The 27952-nt window shown below is 42.3% G+C and overlaps 1 protein-coding gene across 2 annotated transcripts in view; it reads right to left on the minus strand.

Moving 5' to 3' along the window:
- DRC8 (dynein regulatory complex subunit 8) overlaps positions 1-22089 on the minus strand; it is a 65311-nt gene extending 43222 nt beyond the window's left edge. Inside the window, exons 1-5 of one of the 2 annotated variants that reach the window (XM_085857508.1) lie at positions 21902-22089; positions 11967-12051; positions 11181-11253; positions 3767-3846; positions 3266-3308 (exon numbers count right to left, since the gene is read on the minus strand). In XM_085857508.1, the coding sequence (XP_085713634.1) occupies positions 3266-3308; positions 3767-3846; positions 11181-11253; positions 11967-12051; positions 21902-21944 (324 nt within the window). In that variant the 5' untranslated portion in view covers positions 21945-22089. The remainder of the gene's footprint in view (positions 1-3265; positions 3309-3766; positions 3847-11180; positions 11254-11966; positions 12052-21901) is intronic. The other variant, XM_085857509.1, reaches the window with a different exon arrangement.
- Between the last annotated feature and the right edge of the window lie 5863 nt (positions 22090-27952).

The raw sequence follows: 27952 nt of genomic DNA on the forward strand, positions 1-27952 counted from the left end.
TCAAAGTTGGCCCCTGAATGTGAATAGCAGATAGCTTGGAAAGTAAAGATGGGTGCCAGAATGTCAAATATGTCCAGAGGAATGGTCCTAACCTCTCATTGTGTTTTACAGCATCCATTTTATGTTAAAAGAAGCAACATGTACACGGTAGAATAGCCATGGTGGAAACTAAAGTGATGATCAGAGATTAGAGACTTGAAGAAAATAATATAATGCGTGAGGTCTGCAGCCGAGATAGATTCCATCAGTTTTGTTATTATATCGAGAAGACCGACAGCTTTGCAGTTGAGAGGATCAAACTTTAAACCCGTCTTGTGACTCGGGATGATGTTGGCAGGTTTCCAAAATGAAGGTGGACAACCATCTAAGAGACATGGAGAACCACAATGAAAATGAGGATAAGACCAAAGCACTGCTGATTAAAGAACAAATACCATCAGGTCCATTTGCAGTACAAGTGTCAATATGATGAAAAACTTCTCAACCTTGAGTGGGAGAGAAATGTACATGCTGCAAGGAGCAACTCTGTGATTGAGAGAAGATGAAGATTAGGGACCTTGGCCTTTTCAGCAAAGACATAATTAATATATTCAGCTTTTTAAGGGCAATGTCCAACATGACCCCATTCTTCAGGAGTGAAGCTGCTACAGATTAGAAATGCACACTGGTGACAGACTTGACCAGCTGCTATGAGAACTGGGTTATGTCTGGGTGGGATTTGTCTCTGGACGTGTCTGGGCGGTGTTTGTCTCTGGACGTGTCTGGGCGGTGTTTGTCTCCAGACGCGTCCAGGCAGTGTTTGTCTCCAGACATGTCCGGGCAGTGTATGTCTCTAGACGTGTCTGGGCAGTGTTTGTCTCCGGACGTGTCCATTTGGTGTTTGTCTCCAAATGTGTCCGGGCGGTGTTTGTGTCCTGACAGGAGTTTGTCTCCAGACGTGTTCGGGCAGTGTTTATATCCGGACGGTGTTTGTCTCTGAACATATGCGGACGGTGTTTATGTCTGGACCGGAGTTTGTCTCTGGATGCGTATCTCCGTATGTGTCTGGATGGTTGTTATGTCCGGATGGGAGTTTGTCTTTGGACGCGTCCGGATGGGAGTTTGTCTCCGGACACATCCGGGCGGTGTTTGTCTCCGGGTGGTATTTATAGTACTAGTACGTGCCTGTACGTGCGTGCCCGTACGTGCGTGGCCGTACGTGCAAAAAAAAAAAATTCAAACCGCGAGCCAGAAACAACAACCACACGGGCCGTTCCTTCGCTCTCGCATACCCGTACGTGCGTGCCCGTACGTGCGTGGCCGTACGTGCAAACCAAAAATAAAAAAAAACTTTCAAACCGCGAGCCAGAAACAACCACACAAGCCGTTCCTTCGCTCTCGTAAACGATGACTGGATTGGGGCATTGTGTTTATCTATAAATGTGCATAAGAAATCGAGAAATTATTAGAATACATTAAGTCATCACTATCCGGAAGTGGTGCGTGCCCGTACGGAATGTTCACATCATTCCACGAATTATCGCTTGCATTGAAGTAACAACTGCTGTGATACTTACAAACAAAGAGTTAATTAAAATCCAAATTAAAATCAAGTTTACCTCCCTGTCTTTGCTTGCCATGACATTCGCTGCCATTGACCATTTCCATTCTTATGCCACGGTAACTAAGGCACCGATCCCCATCGTAACCGCACGGCACGTGACGTCATCGTCGGCCGGCCGCGCACCGGCCGACGCAGCCACGCCTACGCAGCAACGTGTCCTTTCATTGGTTGGTAAATAAATGGCCATAACTTGGGAAGCACTTGTCCGATTAATATCAAACCTTGAAAAGGCACATCCTCAGGTCCCCAGCAATATACCTGGCAAGTTTCAATTAGATCGGACCAGTGGTTGTCTAGAAACAGCGGTCACAGACACACACACACACACACACACACACACACACACACACACACACACACACACTGCTGGAATTATAGATAGATGACCGGTAGAAAATGGATTTCAGACATTATTTTGCTTCCATTTTCACTGTTATTCTATGCAGAATAATTTTGATTAGACGGTATGAACCGTAATTGACTCCCCACCACATGTTTGCCTTCCCTTCCTCTCACCTCTCACTGACCTCCCTCCTCCCCCCCCCCCTCTGGCCTCACTCTCCCTCTCCTCTCTTTCCTCCTCACTCCTCTCTCTTTCCCCCTCTATCTCCTCACTCTCCCTCCACCCCTCTCTATCACCCCTCTTCCAACCCCCCCTTCTCAATTTTCCCATCAGTGAAACGACGGGGTTGTATTTGCTAGTTCATAGAATAATTGCCTTAACTCAGCCGCCAAGGGTGGATGGAGGTTATGTTTTCACCCAGGTCTGTAAGCAGGCTATCTCAAAAAGATGTGGACAGATTCAGACAAAATTTGATGAACAGGTTGGGTGTGTGACAAGGACAAAATTATTGGATTTTGATGAAGATCAAGATCCAGATACAATATTTTTTCAGTGATTCGTCACCATTGAGAGAAGGGGCCAAAAACGATATTGACCTTGAGTAAGATCTTTTCAAAAGTTGTCGATGGATTATGACAAAACTTTGTGGATGAGTTTGGTAGGTGACAAGAACAAGCTGATTATATTTTGGTGAAGGTCCGGATGCAGATCCGGCATTTCAGTGGGATACAAAACGTAAACTGTTCTGCCTGGCGGAGCAATGCACTCTACTGAGTGCCGTTCTAGTTTAACATACACTAGTAGGATTTCCGTGAGTCTGATTTGCATCCAGGAAGACAACAGTTATGATTAGCCATCTTGAAATTGCAACTCCTTCATTTAAATGCTGAAAATTATGCTAAAACGACAACTTGACTTGCAGGTTTCATGCTAGAAATGGTGTCCTAAAGGTGTCCTAAAAAGAGTCACTGAAATTGCACAAACAGTGCACATGTGAAAGGCCTAACTAGCATTCATACATCATTTTTGAAAATCCTGTGTTGGTGAGACACCCTGTTCCTTAAAATATAGTAAACAACCGAGTTACTCTCAATAATGCTTACTAAAAAAGGGAGTTTAACAAATTAATTGTCATACATATAACAATACATGAAATCTTAATGGATGAGTAAATGATGTCAATATCACAAAGTGAAATGCCATAGGAAATCTCACACAGTCAGCCAATGATTGACCATTTTTGAAGTACATAAATATAGAGGACATTGAAATCTTGAACGGGATACGTTGTGAATGCTGCAACAATTATATGTATTTACCTGGAACGCCGCCAAAATTGCATCTCCAGGAATGGGTTTATACCTAGAAGCATACGACATTGTGAGCATGTTTCACAAAAACTGCAGAAAAGTAACGATTTGCTCTAATGTACAAAAGATTGTTGTCTGCTGGTTAAATCACAATTCTGGACAATGTTTCAAACAAAAATCTGCAATTACACTTGCCTTTTAAAAGTGTTTTGATTTCAAAGTTGTGTTCACTGAATGGGGTACAGTGTGCAGTATAATATGACATTTGTGTGATTAGTATCCCCCAATAAGTTAAGAGTTTTTATTATCACAAGTGGATTAAACTACAAGGTTAAAGAATGATTTGGATCATGATATATAATTATCTCAAAATGTATTATCCTGCAGCAAAGAAGCATTTTATTATTTTGTTATTCCACACATCAGTTTATATTTCATGATTATGCAAGATTCCCCATGATGTTTTTTTATCATTATGTAAGTCCTCATGATTCAAGAGTCCCCATGTACCTTCCATCTTTTATCATTTTGGTCATTACAGGGAGAAAGGTTTCCAGTTCAATGTACCCTGTAGGTTCTTCATCCTCCATCTGAAAAGAGTTGAAATCAAAATAACTCCTTGCAACTTGGCAAAAAAAAATTTTTTGTAGACCCATAACTTAATTCCATTACTTGACTCAAGCATGAAGGTATGTATGTTGGGTCTCGTTGCAATGAAATTATGGATAATCTAATCCCAACAACAATGAACACCAATTTTCATCTTGTCACTGAAAACATTTCGGACGAATTTTTTTTTTTATTCTTGGCAATTGTAAAATTCATGATATACCTTGGCTTACACATGACTCTCCTTATAATTATTTTGATGGACTTCATGCTGAAAACTTTTTGAAGGATTTGACACAATTGGTCAAATATCCCACTTGCATTTAAGACCATCATGGTAATAAAGCCAAAATTATCAACAATTTCCTTACCCCCGTTTACAACACACCCAGTCATTTCCTCCTCACCACTTGGTATTTATGACCATTGTCTTCTTTATGTTTCCTCTCCCAACTATCTCTTTTAACATTCTTCAGGCAGACAGGATAGCCCAAAGGTGCGAGCACTCACCTCGTATCTATCCTGGATTTGAATCTCGGGGCAGCTGAAAACTGTCATCCTAGCATTTTGCAAGCAGGGTTTTCTACGTCAGGCTCAATGTATGTCCCATATACCTCAGATGTACAGTGGCCTGAAAAAGTATTCACCCCCTCCAAAGTTTTCACATTTTGATGCCACCTGAGCTTATTATTCCTGCGCTTTCGAAGAAAAGCGGGAATATTGTGATTGTCTCTGCCGTCCGTACGTCTGTCCGTCCGTCCGTACGTCCATCTGTCTTACCCTGTAACTCCTCCTACACCATTTTTACATGGTAAATTCTTTTATAAAGAACTTACTTATGTGGCCCCCATGAGTGACAAACAGTCACAGGTTTTACTGTATTTATCTAATTGATTATGAATAATTATAATTAATATTATACACAGTTCATTCCTATGATTAAATTGATGCAAAGTTCCATATTGCTGGACAGTGTTAAATTAATGTTTCATGAAATGTTGACATGCTTGCAATGACTTCTGATTTAGTAAACATAGTAAGTCTTTGGTCATAAAGCACATCAAATAGAAAAGAATAATCAATCCATTTTGCAAGAGAAAATTTCACCTAGCGTTAATGGGACAAAACAGTGCACGCGGGAATATGCGATGGTGTGCCACCGACAACGTAGTTCTAGTTTAATGATGCTTTCAAATCAAACTTAATACATATAGCCTTAATCAACTACTCCAAAGTTATAAAGCCAAAAAGTGCAGATAAAATGTGAATAAGTTAGATTTACAGAGAAAAATCAGATGATTCTCAGTTGCATAAGTATTCAAACCCTTTGCCTAATTAATCCTAAATCACTTGAGGAGCAAATTATTTGTTTGAAAAGGTTACAAAATAAGTGTAAGAAGTTTCACCTGTGTGTAATCAGTGGTTTAACTTGAATTGAGCTCCCCCACTTATCTTAGGGGTTTTAAGGTGCAACTCACTTGATTAACCAACAAGGTAAAGATGAACACAAAGGAGCTTTCCAAACAAATCAGACATAAAGTGATGGAGAAGCACCGCTCAGGAGAGGGGTATAAGAAAATTTCAGTCACTCATTATCCCTTTGAGTATGGTGAAATCTATCATTAACAAGTGTAAGACGAATCATACCACCCAGACACGACCCAGATCAGATTGTCCATCCAAACTCAGCAGCCGGGCAAGCAGGAAACTGGTGCCTGGTTTCATCATCTCCCCTCCCCTCTCAAAGCTTCCTCTCACCCCTCCCACTCAAAGCAACCTTCACACTCTTCTCCCTCCAAGCTTCCCTCTCACCTTTCTCAAAAACTCCCCCCTCACCCTTCTCCCTCAACTCTCCCCTCTCACACTTTTCCCTCCAATTTCCCCCCTCACTCCCCCTTCTTAAAGTTGCCCCCCTTCACATCAATGAGGCTGCCTCCTTCCCCTGACCTCTCTCTTCCATCTCATCCCTCCACCTCCAATTTTCAACTTGCCTCTGCCCCCTCTCATATTACTCCCCACTGTGCCTCATCCCATCACCAACGAGCCTTTTCTCCTCCTCATCCGGCCCTCTCCCCTAGCTCTTCTGCAATCCCCCACACACTGTCAACAGCTCTCCCTACCTCCCCCCACCCCTCATCCTAAACTTCCCCTCCCTTCCTGTGCACCCACAACCTCCTCCTCTCTCCCTCTTCCTGAACAGTGTGGACTTCAAACATCCGGGGCCTTCACTCAAACCTGACAAATCTTTCCATGCAGGTCGCCACTGACAAATCAGACATAATCTGCTTAACAGAAAGTTTCCTCCTTTAAGACGTCTTTGACTCTCGTATCTCTCCCTGGTTACTCCATCCTCCCCCTGAAAACAGATTTGATCAATTCCCCTGAAAATATCTGCTGTTCTTCCTCTGATCCAATTGGTTCATCTAACCACATGCTTGACAAAGTGGACATCTCTCTGGCTGTTATTAGGGAACAACCTCAGTGCCGACGAGTCTGGCTGATTGGCAGGGACTTCAAGCAGCCAGGGACTAGTCTGGTCTACCATCTCTACTTTCTCTGACATCAACTCATCCTAGGAATTCTTTCAAAGAAATTTGCTCTCTCATGCACAGATTTATCCCATCTCATCTTCAGTTGTCCCACCATTCCTCCCACCCATGGTACACTGAAGCTTGTGGTGTGGCAATTCTCCTGAAACAACTTGCCTTCACCTCAGGGAAGGCTAATCCAACTGAAGGCAATCTCAGTTCCTTCCACAATGCTCGGAACAAGTGTGTGTCTACCCACAGGAGAGCCAGAAAACAACATCTTTCTAATCTCAAGTCTGAACTCTCAAACCTGTCTCCTTCCTCCAAATCCTGGTGGCATCTACTTAAGTCTGTTTCTGGTGTTTGTGCCTGCTCCATCCCTTCCCTTACCACAAATGGCCGCACAGCTGACACTGCATGTGAAAAGGCTGAATGCCTCAACTCCATGTTTGCTTCAAAATCTTTTGCCCAAACCCATCGCTTTCTGTACACACTTTACCCAGTTGCACCCAGATTTTCCTGGACTCTGTGTCCTTTTCTCCAGACAAAATGGAGATTTTGCTGTCGAGCCTCAACTCTGATTCTACAACTGCTCCAGACGGTATCAGCCCACGTGTCTTAAAAATCTGCTCATCTGCTCTTGCTCACCCTCTCTCTCTGTTCTATTCACCCTCTCATTTGCTCAAGGTCATCTGCCATCTGCTTGGAAATCAGCAAACATTACCGCTCTGCATAACACGATGCAAATACAGATCCCTGCATCTACAGACCAATCATCCTTCTCACAATCATCAGCAAGGGTATGGAATCCTTCATCACCTCAGACATTAAAACCTTCCTCTTCTCCAATGGCCTGATTTCCGATCATCAGTTTGGTTTCAGACCAGGTCACTCTACCCTGGATATGCTGCTTCTGCTCTCCATACAATGGATGGAGGTCCTCAATGCCATACGTGAAATCAGGGCCATCTCCCTTGACATATTGTGTGCTTTCGATATGGTCTGGCAGCCTGCCCTGCTCTCCAAACTCTCTTCCGATGGTATCCAAGACAATCTCCACTCATGTCTCGCAGACTTCCTTTGCTGTCGCAGTCAACATGTGGCCCTTAATGGAGTTCTCTCATCTCCTCTTCCTGTCCAGGCTGGAGTTCCTCAAGGCAGTGTTCTGGGCCCTGTGCTTTTGCTAATTTTCATCAATGATTTATCTGACTCTCTGGAAAATCCTCTTTACCTTGTTGCTGCTGATTCCACCCTCTGCTGGACCATTTGTTATCCTTCAGATCAGCAAGCAGCAGCCTGTTCACTCTGTGCAGATCTGGATAATATCACAAACTGGTCCAACATGTGGATCATATCTTTCAACCCCGACAAATCACACACTCTCACGATGTCTCTCGAAAAGGACTGTCTGGAACCCCCCCCCCCTATCTACTTTCTCAACAATCCTCTTGAAGAAGTTCTTTAATTCAAGCTTCTGGGTCTCAGGATCTGCCATGATCTTTCCTGGGAAAGCCATACTTCCAAGCTGGCCTCCAAAGCCAATCACCGACTTGGGCATCCTCTGTCGTGCAAAGTCCTTCCTTTTCACACCTGAGCTCCAGATCAAAGCTTTCATCTGCAGCCGGATGCAGTACTGTTCTCCCCTCCGGGCTGGTGCTCCCGCCTCTCACCTTTCTCGGCTTCACGCTGTGGAAACCAAGGCATTTAGGATCATTGATATATCCCGCGATGAAGCTGAATCTTTGGGTCTCTCACTCTCTCACCACAGGCAGGTCAGTGGTCTTTCTGTCTTCCACAGTCTCCTCTCCAGCCTCGCCCCCCCTGCACTGTCTGTGATCTATCCCCCCCCACCCCATATTTCCACAAGGTGCTCAAGGTCTGCCAGCAACCCCCTTCTGGTGAAACTACCAAAATCAAGAATCACTGCTCACCTTCACCCTTTCATTCCTCTTTTTTCGTGCCTTTGAAACAAAATCCCACACTCTCTTCAATCCCACTCTTCCCTCGAGATCTTCAAAACAGCTGTTCACCACCAGCTCTTATCTTCCCCCATCGAAAACTATGATCTTTTCTACCCCCCCTTTAATCCACCACAAACCCACCTCCTTCAAATTCGCTGCTTTTCTTCCTGAAAGTCCCTGCAGTGTCCATCATGTTTACCCTGTGTACTCTCCCTTCCACAGATATCCTAATGTCTCTGTTCCCAATTGTTTTTTTGCTTCCCTCTCCCACCCCTTGTGTGTTAGTTCTTATACGAGCCTCTACATTGTGCACAAACATTTATTTTTATTTTTATTTTTTTAAAGAAAAAGATGGGGGTCAGTGTTCATCAAGCAACAATATCCCATTCCCTTCACAAAGATGGCTTATACGGACAGGTGACAAGAGAAAGAAGTCATGACTGAAAAAGATTCATATAAAGGATCGTATGTAGTTCACAAAGAAGCATATTGATGATACTGCAGGCATGTGGAGAAAAGTTTTGAAGTCAGACGAGACAAAAATTGAACTTTTGGTCTAAATTCAAAGTGTTACGTCTGGTGCAAACCTAACACTGCACATCACCCAGTCAACACCATCCCGAATGTCAAGCATGGTGGTAGCAGCATCATGTTATGGGGCTGCTTTTCATCAGCAGGGACCAGAAAAGCTTGTCACGATAGAAGAGACAATGGACGGTGCAAGGTACAGGAGAATCCTTGATGAATACCTGCTGAGTCAGCCATGAATCTGAAACTGGGTAGAAGATTCACATTTCAGCAGGACAATGATCTGAAGCACAAATGTAAAGCTACACTGGAGTGTCTGAATTAGAGGAAAATAAATGTTCTTGAGTGGCCCAGTCAAAGTCCTGACTTGAACCCCTCTGAACATTTATGGCGAGACTTGAAGATTGCAGTCCATCGACGATCCCCATCAAACTTGGCAGAACTAGAGCAATTTTCACATAAACAATGGGCAAACATTTCACCATCTCACTGTACAAAGCTGGTGGAGACCTACCCAAATGGACTCATAGCAGTCATTGCTGCAAAAGGTGCTTCTCCCAAGTACTGACCTAAGGGGCTGAATACTTTTACAACCAGTGAATTTTGATTTTTACATGTTTTTTTGCAGGTATTGCTGACATGTAACCCTCCTTCAACGACAATCGCGTTTCGTTTCATCTCTGCAGTGATGAATAAAAAAGTTTTTTTGGAAAAATTGTTTCTACATAATTCGTAATTCATCTCAATATGGCATTATTGGTCGGGGTGAATACTTTTGCAGGCCACTGTACGTTAAGCTGGGTGTCCCATATGCTGGCATTGGTTGGTGGACGTTAAAAATCTCACGGTCCCCTTTGCGAGGAGAGGGCAACCAGCACCCTGAGCTACTTACAAATTCCTGCCTGAACTGTGGGTACCAAGTGGTCTGGGCTTCTTGGAGGTTCCTTGACACCATGGGTTGCACTGCTTGCTATCTTCGAGTATGGTTGCTGTCTCAGCAACAGGTCTTAAACTGTAAATACATTGACCAGGTAGTTTGCATGTTACATGTGAATGGCTTTCTTCGATTACATGCAGCACTTGACTCCATGCAAACATTGGAAATCACATACAAATGTACACGACCTCTTTCTTTTTATTTTATTTTATACACGACCCCAAGGTCTTTGGCCCAGTCTTGTTTCTCATTTTCATCAGTGATCCCTCTGATTATTTGGAAAATCTGACTCATCTCTTTGCTGATTCATCTGCCATCTGTCGTTGCATCTCTCATCTCTCAGATAACCAGGCAGCAGTTTCTTCCATCTCTACAGACTTTCATCGAACCAGGAGCTGGTCCAACACTGGGACTGTTTGTAACCCTGACAAATCTCCACACTCATTCACTCACTCTGAAAGGACTGTCTGGTGAACCTTCCCATACATCTACTTCCTTAACCAACCTCTTGAAGAAGTTTATTCATTTAAATTTTTGGGCCTCACCATCAGCCATGAACTTTCATTGGCAAACCATATATCCAAGTTGGCCTCAAAGCAAGCCACTGACTGGGCGTGGAAAGTCTTTCCATGGCAAATCTGAACTTTTATCAGCTTACAAGGCCTTTATCCAGATATTTATGGAGTACTACTCTGTCCTTTGGACTGGCACCCCTGCCTCACACTTCACACCTGGCACTTATTGATGCCATGGAAACAAAGGCCCTGAAAATCATAGGAATCTTTCACAATTAAGCTGAATTCCTTGGCAGGTAGGATGTCTCACAGGCAGGTCGGTAGACTCTCTGTCTTATACTACCTCTTTTCTGGTCTTGCACCCTCTGCCCTTTGCTTGCTCTTCTACCCCAACCTCCCGACTTCTCCTCAGATTATATAGACTATAGAGAGTATCCGGTGTGTTAGTACTCCACTTCTGGTGTAACTCTCAAAACCGAGGCTCACTGCTCACCTCACTCGTTTGTTCCTCTTTTGTCTCATATGTGGAACCAACTTACTCAGTCGGTGAAATCCCATTCTTCCCTCCAGGGTTTCAAGACGGCTGTTCACCACCATCTGGAATGTTGCTTTTATAAGGAAAGGATTTGTTCTGCACCTTTATTCTTGGCTATTATTTGGCTCTCTAAACGTTTCATCAACAGCTCATTCAAGTTGCATCGTCAATTAAATGAAATCATTGTGTAACGTGCAGTGTTTCTTTATGCTTTATCAATACAATTTGAAAGTGTGTTTGTCAAGTGGTGAAGATATTGTTTACATATTGACTGAATACTCCAAGTAACCTTTAAAAAGTTTCACAATTACCTCTGCCAGCAGGCTGTGCAGTTCTGTCTCTGTGGGAAAGCAGCCCAGAGAGCGGATAATTGGTCCAATTCTCCTGCACAGGGATGAAAGTCCGTTAGCACCACAGCCTGCTGGCAGAGATAATTGGTCCAATTCTCTGACACGGATGTTTTACTTGCTATAATGCAGTTGATAGATATTTATTTTAATGCTTTTAACATTTTTATTACAGTGGAGTGATAATGTTAGAGGACATGTAACATAAGGCAAGTGAAATGGTATTATTGTTACTTTCGTGTGTGTTTAACATAAGCAAGCAGAGTTATATGTATACCTGCACTGTTGTGCACATCTATAGTAAGTGTTTCTTACCACGATAAGCATGATGCCATGCACCTATATATGAGCACAGTCGAGCAACTCTGTGTCCTGTCATAAGTCAATAATTGCCACAAAAATAAATACATTTTCTCCACCTTATTTTTGCAGACTTTATTTTTGCAGATTATTAGGATGGTTTTAACCTTTTAACTGAACACATTCACCATTTTTTATTTGATGTTAAGCCACACGCAAACTTGCTGATAACCCTGGGCTTCCCCCCCCCCACCCCCTTTCCTCCACCTGATGTCCCCAAGGCAGTGTTTTAACCCCTGCCTTATTTTGAGTTTAGATAAGTGTAAACAACCTTCCTCCTGAAATAATCTCTACTTTGCTGCTGACAAATCTATCCTTCAGATTTATAAAGCAACTGTAAAATGTAACAAATTTCATCAGAAATGATTTTCACATAATTGGAATGCTTGCCTGACATCCACCGTATTCTTTCCCTCGTTGGCAAAAGCATTGAAGGCATCGGTGATCGACTTGTGAAGTTCTCCCTCATAGAATTCTGTTGAAAAGGTGAGATATTGTTAAAGATAAATGTGCTTTGAGTGATGTATCTTTCATATTTCCACTGCTTTGAAACATTGTTTAAAAGCGAGTCTGAAAATTTCAGTGGAATAGTAAGGAAACGAGCAATGTCCAGATTATATGGCAGAACATGAGACCCGTCATTTCGCTGATGGGAATACCACTCTTTGATGTAATGGCTAATTTATGGGGCAAGAACCAAAAAGGATTCCTGGGAGATCCTTCCCTCCATGCGGGGATAACCAGTGTCGCAAGTTGGCGTTTGCAGTTTCACAACATGTGTGTCCATGTACCCGTGCACAAACCTTCCTCCTTTTTTTTTTTCTTTCTTTCTTTTTTTTTGCATCGCAAACCTTCCTGAGAGTTATCTGAATCCACCGTCATTAGTTTCATTGAAATCCACAAGTCCGTTCTTCAGTTATAGCACGACAGCCAGGCACGGCACCTTTTATAATATAGATGTTAAAAAGCCTTTGGTTCAGTGAAATAAATTATCAAGGTTCTGCTGCAGTTCACATTAACACAATCAAGATAAAATGTCAAACATAATTAAAGTAGCAATGCAATGCTATGTTTATTGGTGGTGTCCAAGGGTTGTGGCCGAGCTTGGACAATGCACCACATGGAGTGAAATACATCATGAGACATCCGTGTACTTTTATGACTGATGAATAATAAGTACAAGAGGTGGCAATCCTGGTGTTGGCTTAATGGTTAGGGTGGCAGGCCTGGGATCCTAGGGTCCTAAGTTCAAATCCTGCTTGGCTATTTAATTAAAACCAGGTGGGGTTGATTCAGCCAGTCATCCTTCTGAGGTCAGCAAAATGAGTACCAGCTTGCTGGGATGATTGGGCCATTTGAGTGGCCTGTGTCAGGGGGGGATCTCTCCAGGATTGTGCCCAATAGCCCAGGAGACTGCTTTGGCAGCACCAATGCTTTGTACCGTGTATCGTCCTGATGTCGTTGGATTTGGAATAGAAGACAATGGAAAATTCATCATCCATTTTATTCTGGCACTAAAGTAAAAAAGGAAAACTAAGCTTCGTTTTCAAAACTGAGAATTACGAGTTGTGATCACTAGCTTTTTATTTTCGATTTACATGATTATGTGAAAACCACATTGTTCGGCAGCAAATGCAACTTTGTAAATGTCTCATCAATTAATGTATGGAAAGGGAGCAATGTCTTGCTACTGTGGGTCCCTGATTGGCTGCTACTACTATTACTACTACCACCACCACCACCACCACCACCATCGAGCGAAATACATTTTTGAGATATAGTGCTACACATCCTTTTTCACCCTATCTCTCAATGGTGAAGAATCACTTTAAAAATTAAATAACTCTCGTATCCAGATCCGGATTCGGATCTTCACCAAAATTGAATCAAGTTTTTGTCACACACCCAACATGTCCACCAAGTTTCGCCTGAATCTGTCCACAACTTTTTGAGATATTCTGCACACAGACAAACAAACAAGCAAACAGACAGATAAGGTTGAAAGCATGACCTCCTTCACCTTCGGTGGTGGAGGTAATTGCATCAGATAATGCCGTATTTGTTACATTACATCGGCGAAGCTGTGGTCGACGTGTACAGCACATTCACGTTCAACAAAGCCACGGACAGCAAGAAACCCGACTCCGTATGCGAGGAGTTCGAGGAATATTGTAATCCGACAACAAACTTGGTCTCCGAGAAGCACCGTTTTGGGGAAACCCAACAGCAGGACGGTCAATCCTTTGACCAGTACATCACCGAATTGAGGACGAAAGCCAAATCATGCAGGTTTGTGGAACCAGATAACATTGTTTGGGACCATGTGGTTTTTGCCATGTCATATTTATACCTAAAAGAGCTTTGATTTACACCTAAAAGAGCTATTTGATTTACTCCACGAAAGAGATCTTGACCTCACAAAAGCAGTGGACGTATGCAGAGTAGCACCCATGAGTATAAGACCATGACAAAGACACCGCTCGAGATAAATGAAATGCAAGTACTCGACAGCAGGGCTCATTACTGTGTCGAGCCCATATACCTCGCAGTGAACATCAAGCACATCAAACATCGTCGTTTATTGGATGCCTCAACATAACTTAACGTTCTCGGTACAACGTCCACCATTTCGTCGTTGAATATCACTCGTCCTCTGCCCACACCCACGTGTCCTTTTGAGAAAGTACTTTATGATTTCCCATCAAGAATGCACACATCGGCAACATGCCAGCCCATCAAATACCAGATCACACATCACATCAAGGCCATGGGACCCCCCATTTTCACACGTTCTTGCCGACTAAAACCTGCGAAATTATGTATCGCTCACTAGGAGTTTGACTGCATGTCACAATTGGGAATTATCAGAGCATCATCCAGCAGTTAGTCTTCACCGCTACACATGGTACCCAAAAAGACATTTGGGGATTGGCGTCCTTGTGAGAATGACTCGTCCTTAAACAACGCAGCTGTTCCACACCGTTAATTGACTTGAGACTTGAGCCTGCAGAGTTGTTGACAATGACGATGAATGAATGAATAAACACTATAATCAAAATTGATGTGTTTGTGATGAATTTTCATTTGACGTCTGGTAGCGTATGATTGTATTTATAAACAAAGACCACGTCAAAGGTAGCATAAACTCGGAAAATCGATACAAGGAAATCTAACACAGGTGGAGGCCATTCAGCCCATCATGCCTGCGCGAACATCATAATAATTTATCTACACAAGATCCAAGGAAGAAAATGTGTATGGCTCACAAAGTGGGTATGCTGTGGTATGTTTGTGGGAAACTCCACGTAAAACTATTATGAGGTACTTAGACAAACCATCAATGGTCAGAAATGAAAGTGGACATCTTGGGGAACCTGTAGAAACCGGCAATATCATACTCTCCATTTCCCTGTTTTATTAAAGATGAATTAAAGCAACAGAATATGGGTATTGTAACCTTAGAAATGTTACAGTTTGATTGGTAAAAAATTTATTTTACTGCACGTTTCTTATGTGACAGTTATTTTGAGTGTGGAGACTCAGAATGTGAACTTTGGTGTCTCTTTTATGTTTTGATGATGTTCTGCCTCCCTATTCGGGTTTTCTGCATCTACCCTATCTGATGAAATAATGGATTCGTACATAACGCTTCGTGTCCACTGCATCAAGAAAAATAAGGAGTCCAGTGTTGATAATGTTTCTTATGATTTTTATTCCAAATCTCGCTTAATTTCTCGGAAATATGACAGAGTCTAACGGCAGAAAAATATAGATCAAAATTGTGATCAGAAAAATAAAATTCGGACCACAAGTAATCCCGTCTTGATTTTCGCGTCAGTCCCGTTATGTATGAATCATCATCTCTCGTCAGACGCAAATAACGCTAGCATTAGAAAACCTTGCCGTCTTGCAAACTTCCCCGATTGATGGATATAATAGGCACTTGCAAGCGTGTCAGCACATTTCCATTCGCCGTCGAGCGCAGCGTTTGTCTTCGTGTCCGTGTCTTTGCGAGAGCCGTAACGTACAAATCCAGCGTGAGGATGCCGAGCCGAACGAGGTGACTCGCATTTGTCTGATAATTCTTCATTTTAACCAACGCTAGAATGTTTTTGGTGCTTCGTGAGGATCCGAGAGGTAAGAATTATGTTTTTCGTTTCATGTTTAAAGTGATTATTTTCAAAAGTTCGAAAGAAATAGATTCGATTTTAACGTTATTTTTCGCTTACAAGTGTGGCTTTCTTTGCTACTGAACTCGTCTGTGTTTTCTTCGTAATTTATAACATCGGACTCTCTCAAAATGTGCTGTTTTTTTTCTTTTTCCTGTCACATATTGAGCCTGTTTAAAAAGGCAGAGTAAAAATTATCTGTTTCTTATCCCAAAATATAATATTTACGTTGTTTTTTTTCATCTGATTCCGTACATAACGCTGACGCCAAGCTCGAAATTCGAACATGTATTTACAGTGTTGTATATATTCAGTGGTAACTTTAAAACTGGACGTGCTGCAGGTATAAAAATTTAGATTTAGCTATATGAATACATGCAGATTAACATAATGGGTTGCATTTCATGTTTCCCTAAACTTTTTTTTTTGCCCTTTGTGCAACAGTATGTGTACCCACTTTGTGAGCCATGTACAAATGCAAAAAAATAATAATAATAATGAAAGAATTGTTTGTTTTTTGGCTTTTAAAAAAGTTTTTGTAGTTTTTTTTCTTCCCCTCAGGGGAGGGGGCATGGGCTTGGTTAAAACACACAACATCAACCACACAGCTCCCCTTGACAAGACCCCCCACCAACAGCACTCCAGACACATGCACACAATCACCCATCAATACTCAAGCTCCCTAAAAGTCCTATCAACATCTCCATACTCCTCTGTCTCCATAACTTCCAGGTGTCTATCTACTTCTAATTTAAACTTATCTACTGTTTCTGCTGCCACGACCTTTCCAGGAAGGCCATTCCATGCATGAACTACTCTGAGTAAAAGTCCCCTGCCTTACTACCATCTTAACTCTCCTCTTCTTTACTCTCAAGCTATGGCCCCTGGTCCTATCACTATCTACTCTGTTGAGTAATTCATCTACACTTATTTTATCTTTACCTTTCATTATCTTAAACATCTCCAACATATCTCCTCATAATCGCCTCCTTTCTCGTGATAAAGCCCTGTCTACTTCAGCCGCTCCTCATAGCTGAGTCTAGCTAGGCCCCGAATCAATCTAGTATCCCTGCGCTGAGATTGCGATTACATTGTGAAGATCGCGCCGAGCTTACAAAAGGTATCAGTTATACACCGCCCAAAGTGCTGCTGAGCTCCGAGCCTCAGATTGTACATATATGTGTCTCATGGAGTAAAATTATGTAAATTACGGAGAAAAGCAAGTAGAGCTGAAGCATCTTTCATCACATGGATTCTACTTCCTTGAATTCAGTTGGCATGCCGCATGCATGCCATAAGGTGGACATATGGAATTATTGCCACTGCTCAGTTCATACCCATTTAGCTTCTTCCGTGTTTTTTTTCTTTTAGTTGATGTGTTTTATGGCTCATAATGGAACTAAAATAAACAAACACATAATGGGTGTGATTACACACACATAACTACACACAGGTAATGGTTTGAGCTTTGAGTGGAAGTTCTGACGAATGCACAATCGAGACTAAGTGTCACTGCATTGCTTGCTGCTACTCTCTGCACATGCGCGTTTCACTTCGCAGGGTTGCCAGATTTGAAAAATCGAAATATCGTATTGGAACCTCGAAATTATCGCATTTTTCAGATGGAGATTATGACCTTCTCCATCGTACGATGGAGAAGGTCATAATCTGCCTAGCAGAATGAGAGAAATGTTATGAAATGTAAACTGAAAATTGAAGATCGAGTACTTTATTTTTTGGAATTGCAAGAATTATTGTACATTTGCAATCATCGATCGTACATTGTACAAGAGGTAAAATCATCGTACAAATACGATACTTATCGGACATCTGGAAACCCTATCACTTCGTTATTGGTAGCATGGTGAAGATTCTGAAGGTGATCTTATTTGCTTATAAACATTTGAATTATCAACCTTATGCCTGGTGTTGGCTTAATGGTAAGGGTAGTGGGCTTTTGATCCTCGTGATGCTGAGTTTAAATCCCACTCAGTTGTTGAATTAATACCAGGTGGGGTTAACTCAACCTGTCATCCTCCCGAGGTCTGCAAAATGAGTGCCAGCATGCTGGTATACTGTGTCGGAGTGGCGACCCGTCCAGGATTGTGCCCAAATACCAAGGAGACTGCTTAGGCAGCACCAACGCTCTGCACAGAGTATGGTCCCAATCTTCTATTAACCTTCCATATTCGGAGCGGAATCACCATGATTAATGACACGCAAAAGACTGAGCCTGGTCACCAAATTGGCCACAAAATGTAACCATTACACCACTGAGTCTGATCAAAAAGTTTGAATTTAAGCAATTAAACTTTGTAATTTTTAGTTTTTTCCATGTTGATCCAAAGCCAGTTGCCGACTGGGAATCCTCCATCGCACAGTCCTTCCGTGGCACACCTCACCTCCTGACCACATACAAAGCTTTCATCCACACCATGATGGAGTACTGCTCTCCCCTTTGGGCTGGTGCTCCTGCCTCTCACCTTTCTCGGCTTCACGCTGTGGAAACCAAGGAAGGAATTTAGGATCATTAGTATCTCTCGCGATGAAGCTGTGTCTTTGGGTCTCTCACCGCATGCAGGTTGGAGGTCTTTCTGTCTTCCACCGTCTCCTCTACAGCCTCGCCCCCCCCCCTCACCCCTGCTCTATCTATGATCTGTCCCCTTTGTATTTCCACAGGGCGCTCAAGGTCCGCCAGCAACCCCCTTCTGAAAAAACTACCAAAACCAAAATCACTGCTCAACTTCACGCTTTCATTCCTCTTTTTCCCCACCTTTGGAACAAACTCCCACACTCTCCAATCCCACTCTTCCATCCAGGCCTTCAAAACAACTGTTCACCACAATCTCTTATCTTCCCCCATCCAAAACCATGATCTTTTCTGCCCCCGTTAATCCACCCCAAACCCACCTCCTTCAAATACCCTGCTTTCCTTCCTGAAAGTCCCTGTCGTGTAAGGACCTGAAAGTCTCTGTAATGTCCATCTTGCTTACCCTGTGTACCCTGCCCCATCCCTCTCCCTTCCACAGATCTCATGTCTGTGTTCCCCACTTTTTTGTCCTTTACTTCCCTCCCCCGCCCCTCTTGTCTCCTGCTCCTCTTGTATGTTCTGTGTGTTAGCTCTCATATGAGCCTCGACAATGCATACAAAAATAAGAAAAATAAAAAACAAAGGCTTACACGTAACCAAGGTCTATGATAATATAATGATATTATGATGTGACTCTTGACTTGAGACTTGTCCTCAGGACTTGAGACTTGTCCTCATAGACTTAAGACTTACTTGAGACTTGGCTCAGGTGACTTGTGGACATCTCTGCTGCTCTGAAAGAAGACCTTGGATGCTCCACTGCAACGCTTCATCTCCCAGGATAATTATTCTCAGCGTCCGATGACAGCAATGATGCCAACCAACTTCGTACGGCCATGCAAGGCCTCCGGGTGACACCAACACGTACGCATTCAGCACGCTGGAATAATTTATTCCCCAGAAGTTTGCTCCGTGCACCCAACGTATTCGTGCGGTATGACGCTATCCTTGCAGCAACGGAGACCCTTGCAGCAACCATATGGCAGACCTTCCAAGGTTCTACAATACTCCGAGAAGACCTTCATACTCGATATTCATGGTGGTCGGGAGACGGTCTCCACAGATCGCTTGAAACCAGATTTTCTTGACACAGCACCAGAGCCAACACTGCCTCCGACCGGTGGTTTGATGCCAACGACAACGGTATCCCTACCGTTGTATACAACTCGTCTTGGGCGCCATGTGCACTCCTCGGCACCATATTTATGAGTACAATTTTGCTGTCGACCATTTCTTATTTTGGCTGTGCCTTTTTTGTGGTTTTTACATGCTCAAGCAACACCTATTCTTTTGATTGGTGGTTTAGTTTGATAAATGCATTCAGACGAGGAATACTGTGGCACATCATTTTGCCTTCCCTGTGGTAAGATGTAAATATGTTGTAGTTCGGATCTCCGGAACCGGTTGCAACCGGAAGTGACGGACAGGAGAAAAGGAGTTCACGGTGTGGGGAATAAAGGATTGACAAGGATTCCAAAGGCCTCCAACGTCCTTTCCTTATACTAGTGCATGCCGTACGTGCGTGGCCGTACGTGCAGAAAAAAAAATTTTCAAACTGCGTGCCAGAAACAACAACCACACAGGCCGTTCCTTTGCTCTCGCGTGGCCGTACGTGCAAAAATAAAAAAAATAAAAACTTTCAAACAACCACAGTCCGTTCCTTCGCTCTCGTAAACGACGACTGTACTGGGCCATTGTGTTTATATATAAATGCGCATAAGAAATCGAGACATTATTAGAATACAGTAAGTCATCACTATCTGGAAGTCCGTACGTTGTAACCCGTAATGGGGAACGCGCTCTAACTTGGCCATAACTTGGGAACCGCTTGTCCGATTAATTTCAAACCTTTTGAAAGGCAAACAAACAGAGATTGCTGGAATTATAGATAGATAGATAGATAGATAGATGAGCCTGGTGTTGGCGCAGTGGTTAGGGCAGCGGCTTGGGATCCAAGAGGTCCTGAGTTCAAGCCCCGTTGAGCCACTGAATTAATACACCAGGGGGTTGACTCAGCCTGTCATCCTTCCGAGGTCGGCGAAATGAGTACCAGTATACTGGGCCGGTGTATACCCCGGTTAAAAGAGGTGTACCATATCCCTGTGTCGTAAGACGCGACCAGGGTTGCGTCAGGAAGGGCATCCGGCGTAAAACATGTGCCAAATCACTATGCGGATCATAATGGATGATCCGCTGTGGCGACCCCTAACGGGAGCAGCCGAAAGAAGAAGAAGAAGAAGAAGATAGATAGATAGATAGAAGATAGATACTGTGGGTGCAAAACGCCAAGCAACGTGTCTTGTCATTGGTAAATAAATGGCGCCCTTTCCCCATTGGCCACGCCTACGCAGCAACGTGTCCTGTCCTTTGTTTGGTAAATAAATGGCCATAACTTGGGAACCACTTGTCCGATTAATATCAAACCTTTTGAAAGGCAAACAAACAGAGATTGCTGGAATTATAGATCGATAGATAGAAGATAGATACTGTGGGTGCAAAACGCCAAGCAACGTGTCTTGTCATTGGTAAATAAATGGCGCCCTTTCCCCATCGGCCACGCCTACGCAGCAACGTGTCCTGTCCTTTGTTTGGTAAATAAATGGCCATACCTTGGGAAGCACTTGTCCGATTAATATCAAACCTTGAAAAGGCACATCCACAGGGCCCCAGCAATATACCTGACAAATTTCTCAATTCGATCGGACCAGTGGTTGTCGAGAAACAGCGGTCACAGACACACACATACACACACACACGCACGCATGCACGCGCACACAATCATTGCTGGAATTATAGATAGATGCTAAAATGGTGTTGCCCCCCCCCCCCCTTTACTTGCCCTTCCACCCTTCTGGCGTCCATGCTCTTTCCTCTGCCAACCCTGGTGATGGACGATATTACAGTTGGTGATAATGTAAGTGTTTATGCATGGGCTGTATTTTTAGTGTGTTCGGGTTACACCGTTACATGAATGTTTGTGTCCAGAGAGGAAAGCTGGTGTGACCGTCGTTGGTAATTTTGTCCCTTAAAAAGGCTGCTCGCTGCTGACGACGAGCAAACGACGGGCAAGACTTCGTCACCATTGATTGGTGGACCTCCTTCAAAAAAAACATGACGTAACGCATGCCCAAAGAGCCGTCATCCAATCAGCGGTCGTCATATCTCCGTCTCTTCAGGGGCCATCGATTTATCATGTACGCAAATACAGCGTAATTTTTCCCACCCTTCCCTCCATCTCGACGCACGCCCTTTCCGGGTTATCCCGCGCTCTCCCGCTTCCCCCTTTCGCTTTCCATCATCATCTTCCTTTCCTCCGTTTGAATCTTCTGAATTAAGCCGTCTCCCCTAATTCTGACTGGAATAAATACATGGCTGACTGTAGAAATGTTTGTAATGACAGAACTCTACGTCATTAATTACTATCTGACGAGATCAAGCGCAATCAATCAAATCCAATTCTCAGTAAAATAATCAACAGGCCTCATGACTAATTGTTTTACTTGTAGTCGTGTGTACATTCAGGCAGTTCGGCGTAATGCAGCTCCCACTGTACGTACAGTACTTACTTTGAGCGTCGGAGGTAAATGTCTCGTCAGCGCCTGCCGCCATAACAACGCATCACCATGGCAACGGAAAATTTATTCATCCAAACCTGTTTTCAAAGCGTCAAATAAACGACTTACAAATGAGCAAACTACGTGAAACGCCGATGACTTAAAACGACTGAATATAAAGAGCGCGATTATATTCCGTTGGTTTTTACCGATCAAGGTTCTTTCTTTTCGTGCGGTGTATAAAGCAAGGCTTTTGGTTTCAATTTTTATCTTTGAAATTAAAATGTAAAAACGCTGAGGCGTAATACAACGACTGCAGGTTGTGCCTGGTATAACAATACGATATCATAAAAAAATTTAAACTAATGTTCTACTCGGGAGATATACTTTTACTGATTAAAGTTGTACTTGTAGTTGTCTCATTGTCTCTGAAGTTGTCATTGTCTCATTGTTTACATCATATCAATCAACATGTTGGGAGAACGTTATGACGTCACGAGGAAATGTCAAACCACGTGACATCAATGGAGAATTTGTCGTCACCAAAACAGATCACACCACAGACAGAGTGACATTTTGCTATAAAACAAATAATGATTTGTTTGTTTCATTATATCTGGTGAAATAGACAATCGGGCCACACTTTGTAAACACAGGTGTGAAACATTTTCCTGTGAAACAAAGCACCTGAAAAACAAGCTAAAAAAAATCATCGTTCAACTAAATAAAATACACATTATACTTTCTTAGTGCACACCTGTTGGTATTCACACCTCGTGGTCACAAAAATAACGAGAAGGGCACTCGGTAGTGTGTTTAACTCCGCCATACAATGCCTGATCCTCGAGAACATATTTTATTTTTTAACATTTCTTTCATATCATCGGCCCAAGACATTTTTAAACGTCATTCTGGATGTCTTTCTTGTCCCTCTCTAAATGGTGAAGAATCATTTTTTAAATTAAATAATTATCATATCCAGGTCTGGACTCGGATCTTCACCAAAATCGAATCAGTTCGTCCTTGTCACACACCCAACCCGTCCACCAAGTTTCATCCGAATCCGTCCACAACTTTTTGAGATATCGTGTTGTATATCGTTTTTGGCCCCATCGCTCAATGGTGAAGAATCAATGAAAAAAATTCAACGAGTCGTATCCGGATCTTCACCGAAATCTAATCAGTTCCTTCTTGACACACTCCCAACCTGTCCACCAAATTTCATCTGCATCCGTCCACAACCTTTTGAGATATCCTGCACACAGACAGACAGACAGACAGACAGAGAGACAGACAGACGTGAAAACATCACCAACTTCACCATCCGTGGTGGAGGTAATAATATTACAAATGAAAGATACACGAGTCCCGGAACAAAAGTGCGAGGTTTCATCTAAACAAATCAAATTATCAGAATCTCTCTGTATTCTATTCTCATCACATTCCAGGTATGTGTATATATATATATATATATATATATATATATATATATATATATATATATATATATATATATATATATATATATATATATATATATGTATATATATATATATATATATATATATATATATATATATATATATATATATATATATATATATATATATATATATATATATATATATATATATATATATATATATATATATATATATATATATATATATATATATATATATAGTGTTACGGATTTCAGAATCCGATCCAATGAATGCAAACAAACATCCAGGTCCTCAGATAGTTATTTCCTCAATGCATGTCCAGGATAGACCTATCCCCATGTCTGGTGGTATTCTAAATGTGATGCATTGAGAAGGGTAAAGAATAGATTCCCTATCTTATGGAAAGCTCCTTTATCTCTTTACCACAGACACATTCATGCACGTGAGATAGCCGTTAGCCGAACCGAGGCTCAACGCCCGCCTTTTTCCATCGACGTTGACACCCATTTCTCTCACCGACACTGACGCCCACCTTTTTCCATCAACGTTTGACACCCCGTTCAGTAGCTCTATGGATGCTAACTGGTTCTTTTTCATATCAGGCTGAACATTGAGGTGATAATTGTTGTTGACGTTTTATGAGCGCTTCACGTTTTCGCTCGGTAATTCTGACAAATGGCTGCTTTTTGCCGTTCGTCCAGCACCACAAGCATGGCATCGTAAGCCACAAATAATCGCGGGACCTGCAGGTTGTCACGGCAATGATTCACAAATGGGGCGGGGTGGATTTGGCTGGAGTCTGCGCCCACCCAGATGGGCCGCCTATAAAAAGAGGACGAGAGGTCCGTTCTGGACAAGTCAGGTGGTGATGCCTTTGGCAGGTCAGTCGACAACGAGTCAGTTGGCATCAGTGAGTCAGTGTCAGTCAGACGGCTTTACCCGTCAGTCGAAGTCCAGTCAGTCAGACGACTTTACCAGTCAGTGAGTCGGTGTCAGTCAGATGGCTTTTCCAGTCAGCCGGCACCATTGAGTTAGTGACAGCCTCAGCTCCTCACATCACCTCAGCATCTCACAGTTCCTTACTGTGCCTCACAGCACCACAGCACTTCACAGTGCCTCACAGCTCCTAACAGCTGTCCGTTGGTTTTGGTCCTGATGGTTGCTGGCGGTGGGTGACGCTCAGACTGTTAATACTCCTACTCGAGACCTGCTCTTGGCGTCCCTGATTCTTGGTGTCCCTGGTTCCTGGGCGCTGGCAACGGACAAGGCACGCTCACACATTTCAGGACGTTTTTATTTGACGCACGACTTCTATTTGGTGAGTGAGACGATTTCTATCCTCCTCCTGAATGATCTGCTGGGTACCCTTCTCTGAGTTTAATTGTTAAGTAATGCTCGGCCACCCAAATTAAGATCTAATCAAGATAAGATTGGTGCTTTGCCGAGGGCACGCTCCCCATTCAGGAAACCACGTGACCTCCAGTTAAACGGCATAATTCGACGGTGAACACTGGAACTCGTGGTTAACTGAGTGGCATTCGTGGTTCTAAAGCAACCAATTGTACCAAATACTTAATTGTGAGTGGTGGTCCCAGGCCCAGCTCTACCGAGGACAAACGGAGATGAAACCCCCTCATAATACTCGGTAACAATATATACATATATATATATATATATATATATATATATATATATATATATATATAATGAGCCTGATTAAAAATAAACAAATAAACAAAAACAAGAAACCATATCAAAAACTAAATAATTATGGCTGCCAGACCATGTGACCGATCAAGTTGAAATTTAAAACGTGAATTCCGCATCACCACGAGGTCATAAATTTGATGTTTTATGTCGATTGATTAAGCGGTTCCAGAGAAAATATTTAATCTTTTCTTCAATCCAATATGACTGTCAAATCATGTGACCTCTCAATTATTCCTTCACAAACTTGAACACCAATGGCTTGGGGAGCATTTGTGTGACGTTTCCCCTCGATCTGTCCAGCCAATCTGGAGAAGATTTTTATAGGTTTTTGGGTAAATCCAATAAGGCTGCTAAACCAAGTGACCTTTATTGCTCCTCATGGTTATCCTTTTGTTCCTCATGGATAGACGGTCATACATGTAAAGTTTCACCTCGATCTGTTCAGCCACTTCAGAGAAGATTTTTGAAGGTTTTTTTTTTAACAATATGGCTGCCAAATGACATGTACCGATGACATCATCAATTATTTTTCTGTGGACCATTTTATCCCTAGTTGATCCTCAAAAATTTTCATACGGATCAGATGTAGCATTCTACATATACACTTTTGATATCATAACAAAGGCATCTATGACATCATCAAAAATCACGCTTATTCCCCATGAGAAGTACATGCCGTTTACCTAGTTTCAATTTTTTCCATGGTGCTGTTTAAGAGATACTGAGCTCCAATTTTTTTCCAACACGGCTGCCATACCACGTGACCAATGATGTCGTAATTATGATTAAAACATTCGGCATGAGTGGTCACACCGATGGTGAAAATTGTCTCAATACAACAAGCAGTTGTGGAGAAAAACACAAAAGTTCTGTGCGGACAAACAAACAAACAAACAGACCCAAACGCAATACCCTCTCCTTTGGCGAGGGTAATAATATTACAAATGAAAGATGCACGAGTACCTGAATAAAGGTGAGAGGTTTCATCCAAACAAATCCAATGATCAGAATCTCTCTGTGTTTTACTCAGTGTCCCACGAACAGAGGAACTAAACTCGCTACTTCCTGGTACATACCTTTATGAACACCTTTTTGAGGAGGTATCTACCTATATTATAAGTAATACACCAACTAATAAGTACCCACCTGAATGAACACCTGGACACAAAAATGATACTCAAACATCATGGACAAAGCAATGAAGCCCACACAGTCAGATTAACTTCCTTTGGAGGTTTCTCTGAGTCGATGCTATGACCTGGAACACCTGGAAATGTTTTGTACTTAACCTTGATCATGTTGTGGTAATGGCCACAATAGATTAAAGGCAGGGAGATAGACTAGTTATTTCATTTACAAATGTCAACCATAAGTGTGTGGTTTCTTTGTAGATTGTAGAATGACAGGACATGCGTCGAAATGTGTTCAGAAGCCAACATCTGTAAAAACGTCAACATCCCAGTCCGAGAAAACTCAGGGAAACACAAACCAAAAACAATAATTGAGACTAAGGAAGTAAAGCACACGTATGACCTGAGGTTTCAGCACCCAGCGATTTTGGTTATTAAACACAGAAATCAAAGAGATACAGAACTCCAATTTATTAAACACAGAAGAAAATGACCAAATACCAGGATCTCAACCTGACCATGAAACAGAGTAGTACAGTTTTACATGATACCTGTAGCAAGTCACATGTCACATAACCCCCATGTACTTAATCTAATTTACTGTCACAACGCACATCTATACACATCAACAGAGCCGATTCTTAAGAGAATATGAACAGAATTTGATGAGACATAACTCGCTTTACCCAATGTGTTGGTTCTTCGTTCTTCATCAGGGGTTCACATCTGTCACAATATTTTAGACACCTTTCTTCGGAATTTTAAATGATATTATTTGAAAGAATTTGAGATTCTCGGTTCATTTTATTCACAAAATTACAAATTATTCGCTAACCCAACCCGAACCCAACCTGAACGCTAACATTCAAACCCAAAGCCAAACTCAACCCTAACCCAAACATTCAAACCCAAACCCAAAACCAAACATTCAAACCCAACCCCAACCCGAACATTCAAACCCAACCCTAACCCAAACATTCAAACCCAACCCCAACCCAAACATTCAAACCCAACCCTACCCCCAACATTCAAACTCAAACCCAAACATTCAAAACTAACCACATCCCTAATATTCAAACCCAACCACAACATTCAAACCCAACCTGAACCCTAACATTCAAACCCAAACCCAAACTCAACCCTAACCCAAACATTCAAGCCCAACCCTAACCCAACCCCAACCCGAACATTCAAACCCAACCCTAACCCTAACCCGAACATTCAAACCCAAACCCAAACATTCAAACCCAACCCTATCCCTAATATTCAAACCCTAACCCAACCCTCACATACAAACTCAAACCCTCACATCATAAATCATTTCTAGTTTTTTTTTCCATTTCACAAGTCTTTATTTCACAGTTCAATAATAATACAAGGTGAATGTATTCTATTTATACAACAATTTTGTTTTCTTTTCTTCCAGTTCTGTTGAAGAATGAAGCTTCAGTTGTTTAAAGTTTGAAGAAGTAGATAGGGAGACAGAGATGTTTTATGAACGTGTCTAGAGGATTACGAGTTCTTCAGAACACTCTCTTGATATTGCTGAAAAGGAATAAATAAAAACATTACTTATCTAACATCAAATTAAATAATATATCATTGAATTAATTTTTCATCAACTGAAGTTACCTCTCATCAATCACCATCTAACGAAGAATGACATCGATATGTTTGGAACTCCAAAAGGCGCCAAGGTAGAACCCACTTTCCAAGTCTCTAAAATAGAACCCGCATGTCGAGTCTCCAAGGCAAACCTCTTTTCCTGATTTCCCCAA

Source organism: Eptatretus burgeri, chromosome 15 (genome assembly GCF_056783735.1).
Source record: "Eptatretus burgeri isolate ZD-2024b chromosome 15, Ebu_testis_v1, whole genome shotgun sequence".
Classification (NCBI taxonomy): Eukaryota; Metazoa; Chordata; class Myxini; order Myxiniformes; family Myxinidae; genus Eptatretus; species Eptatretus burgeri.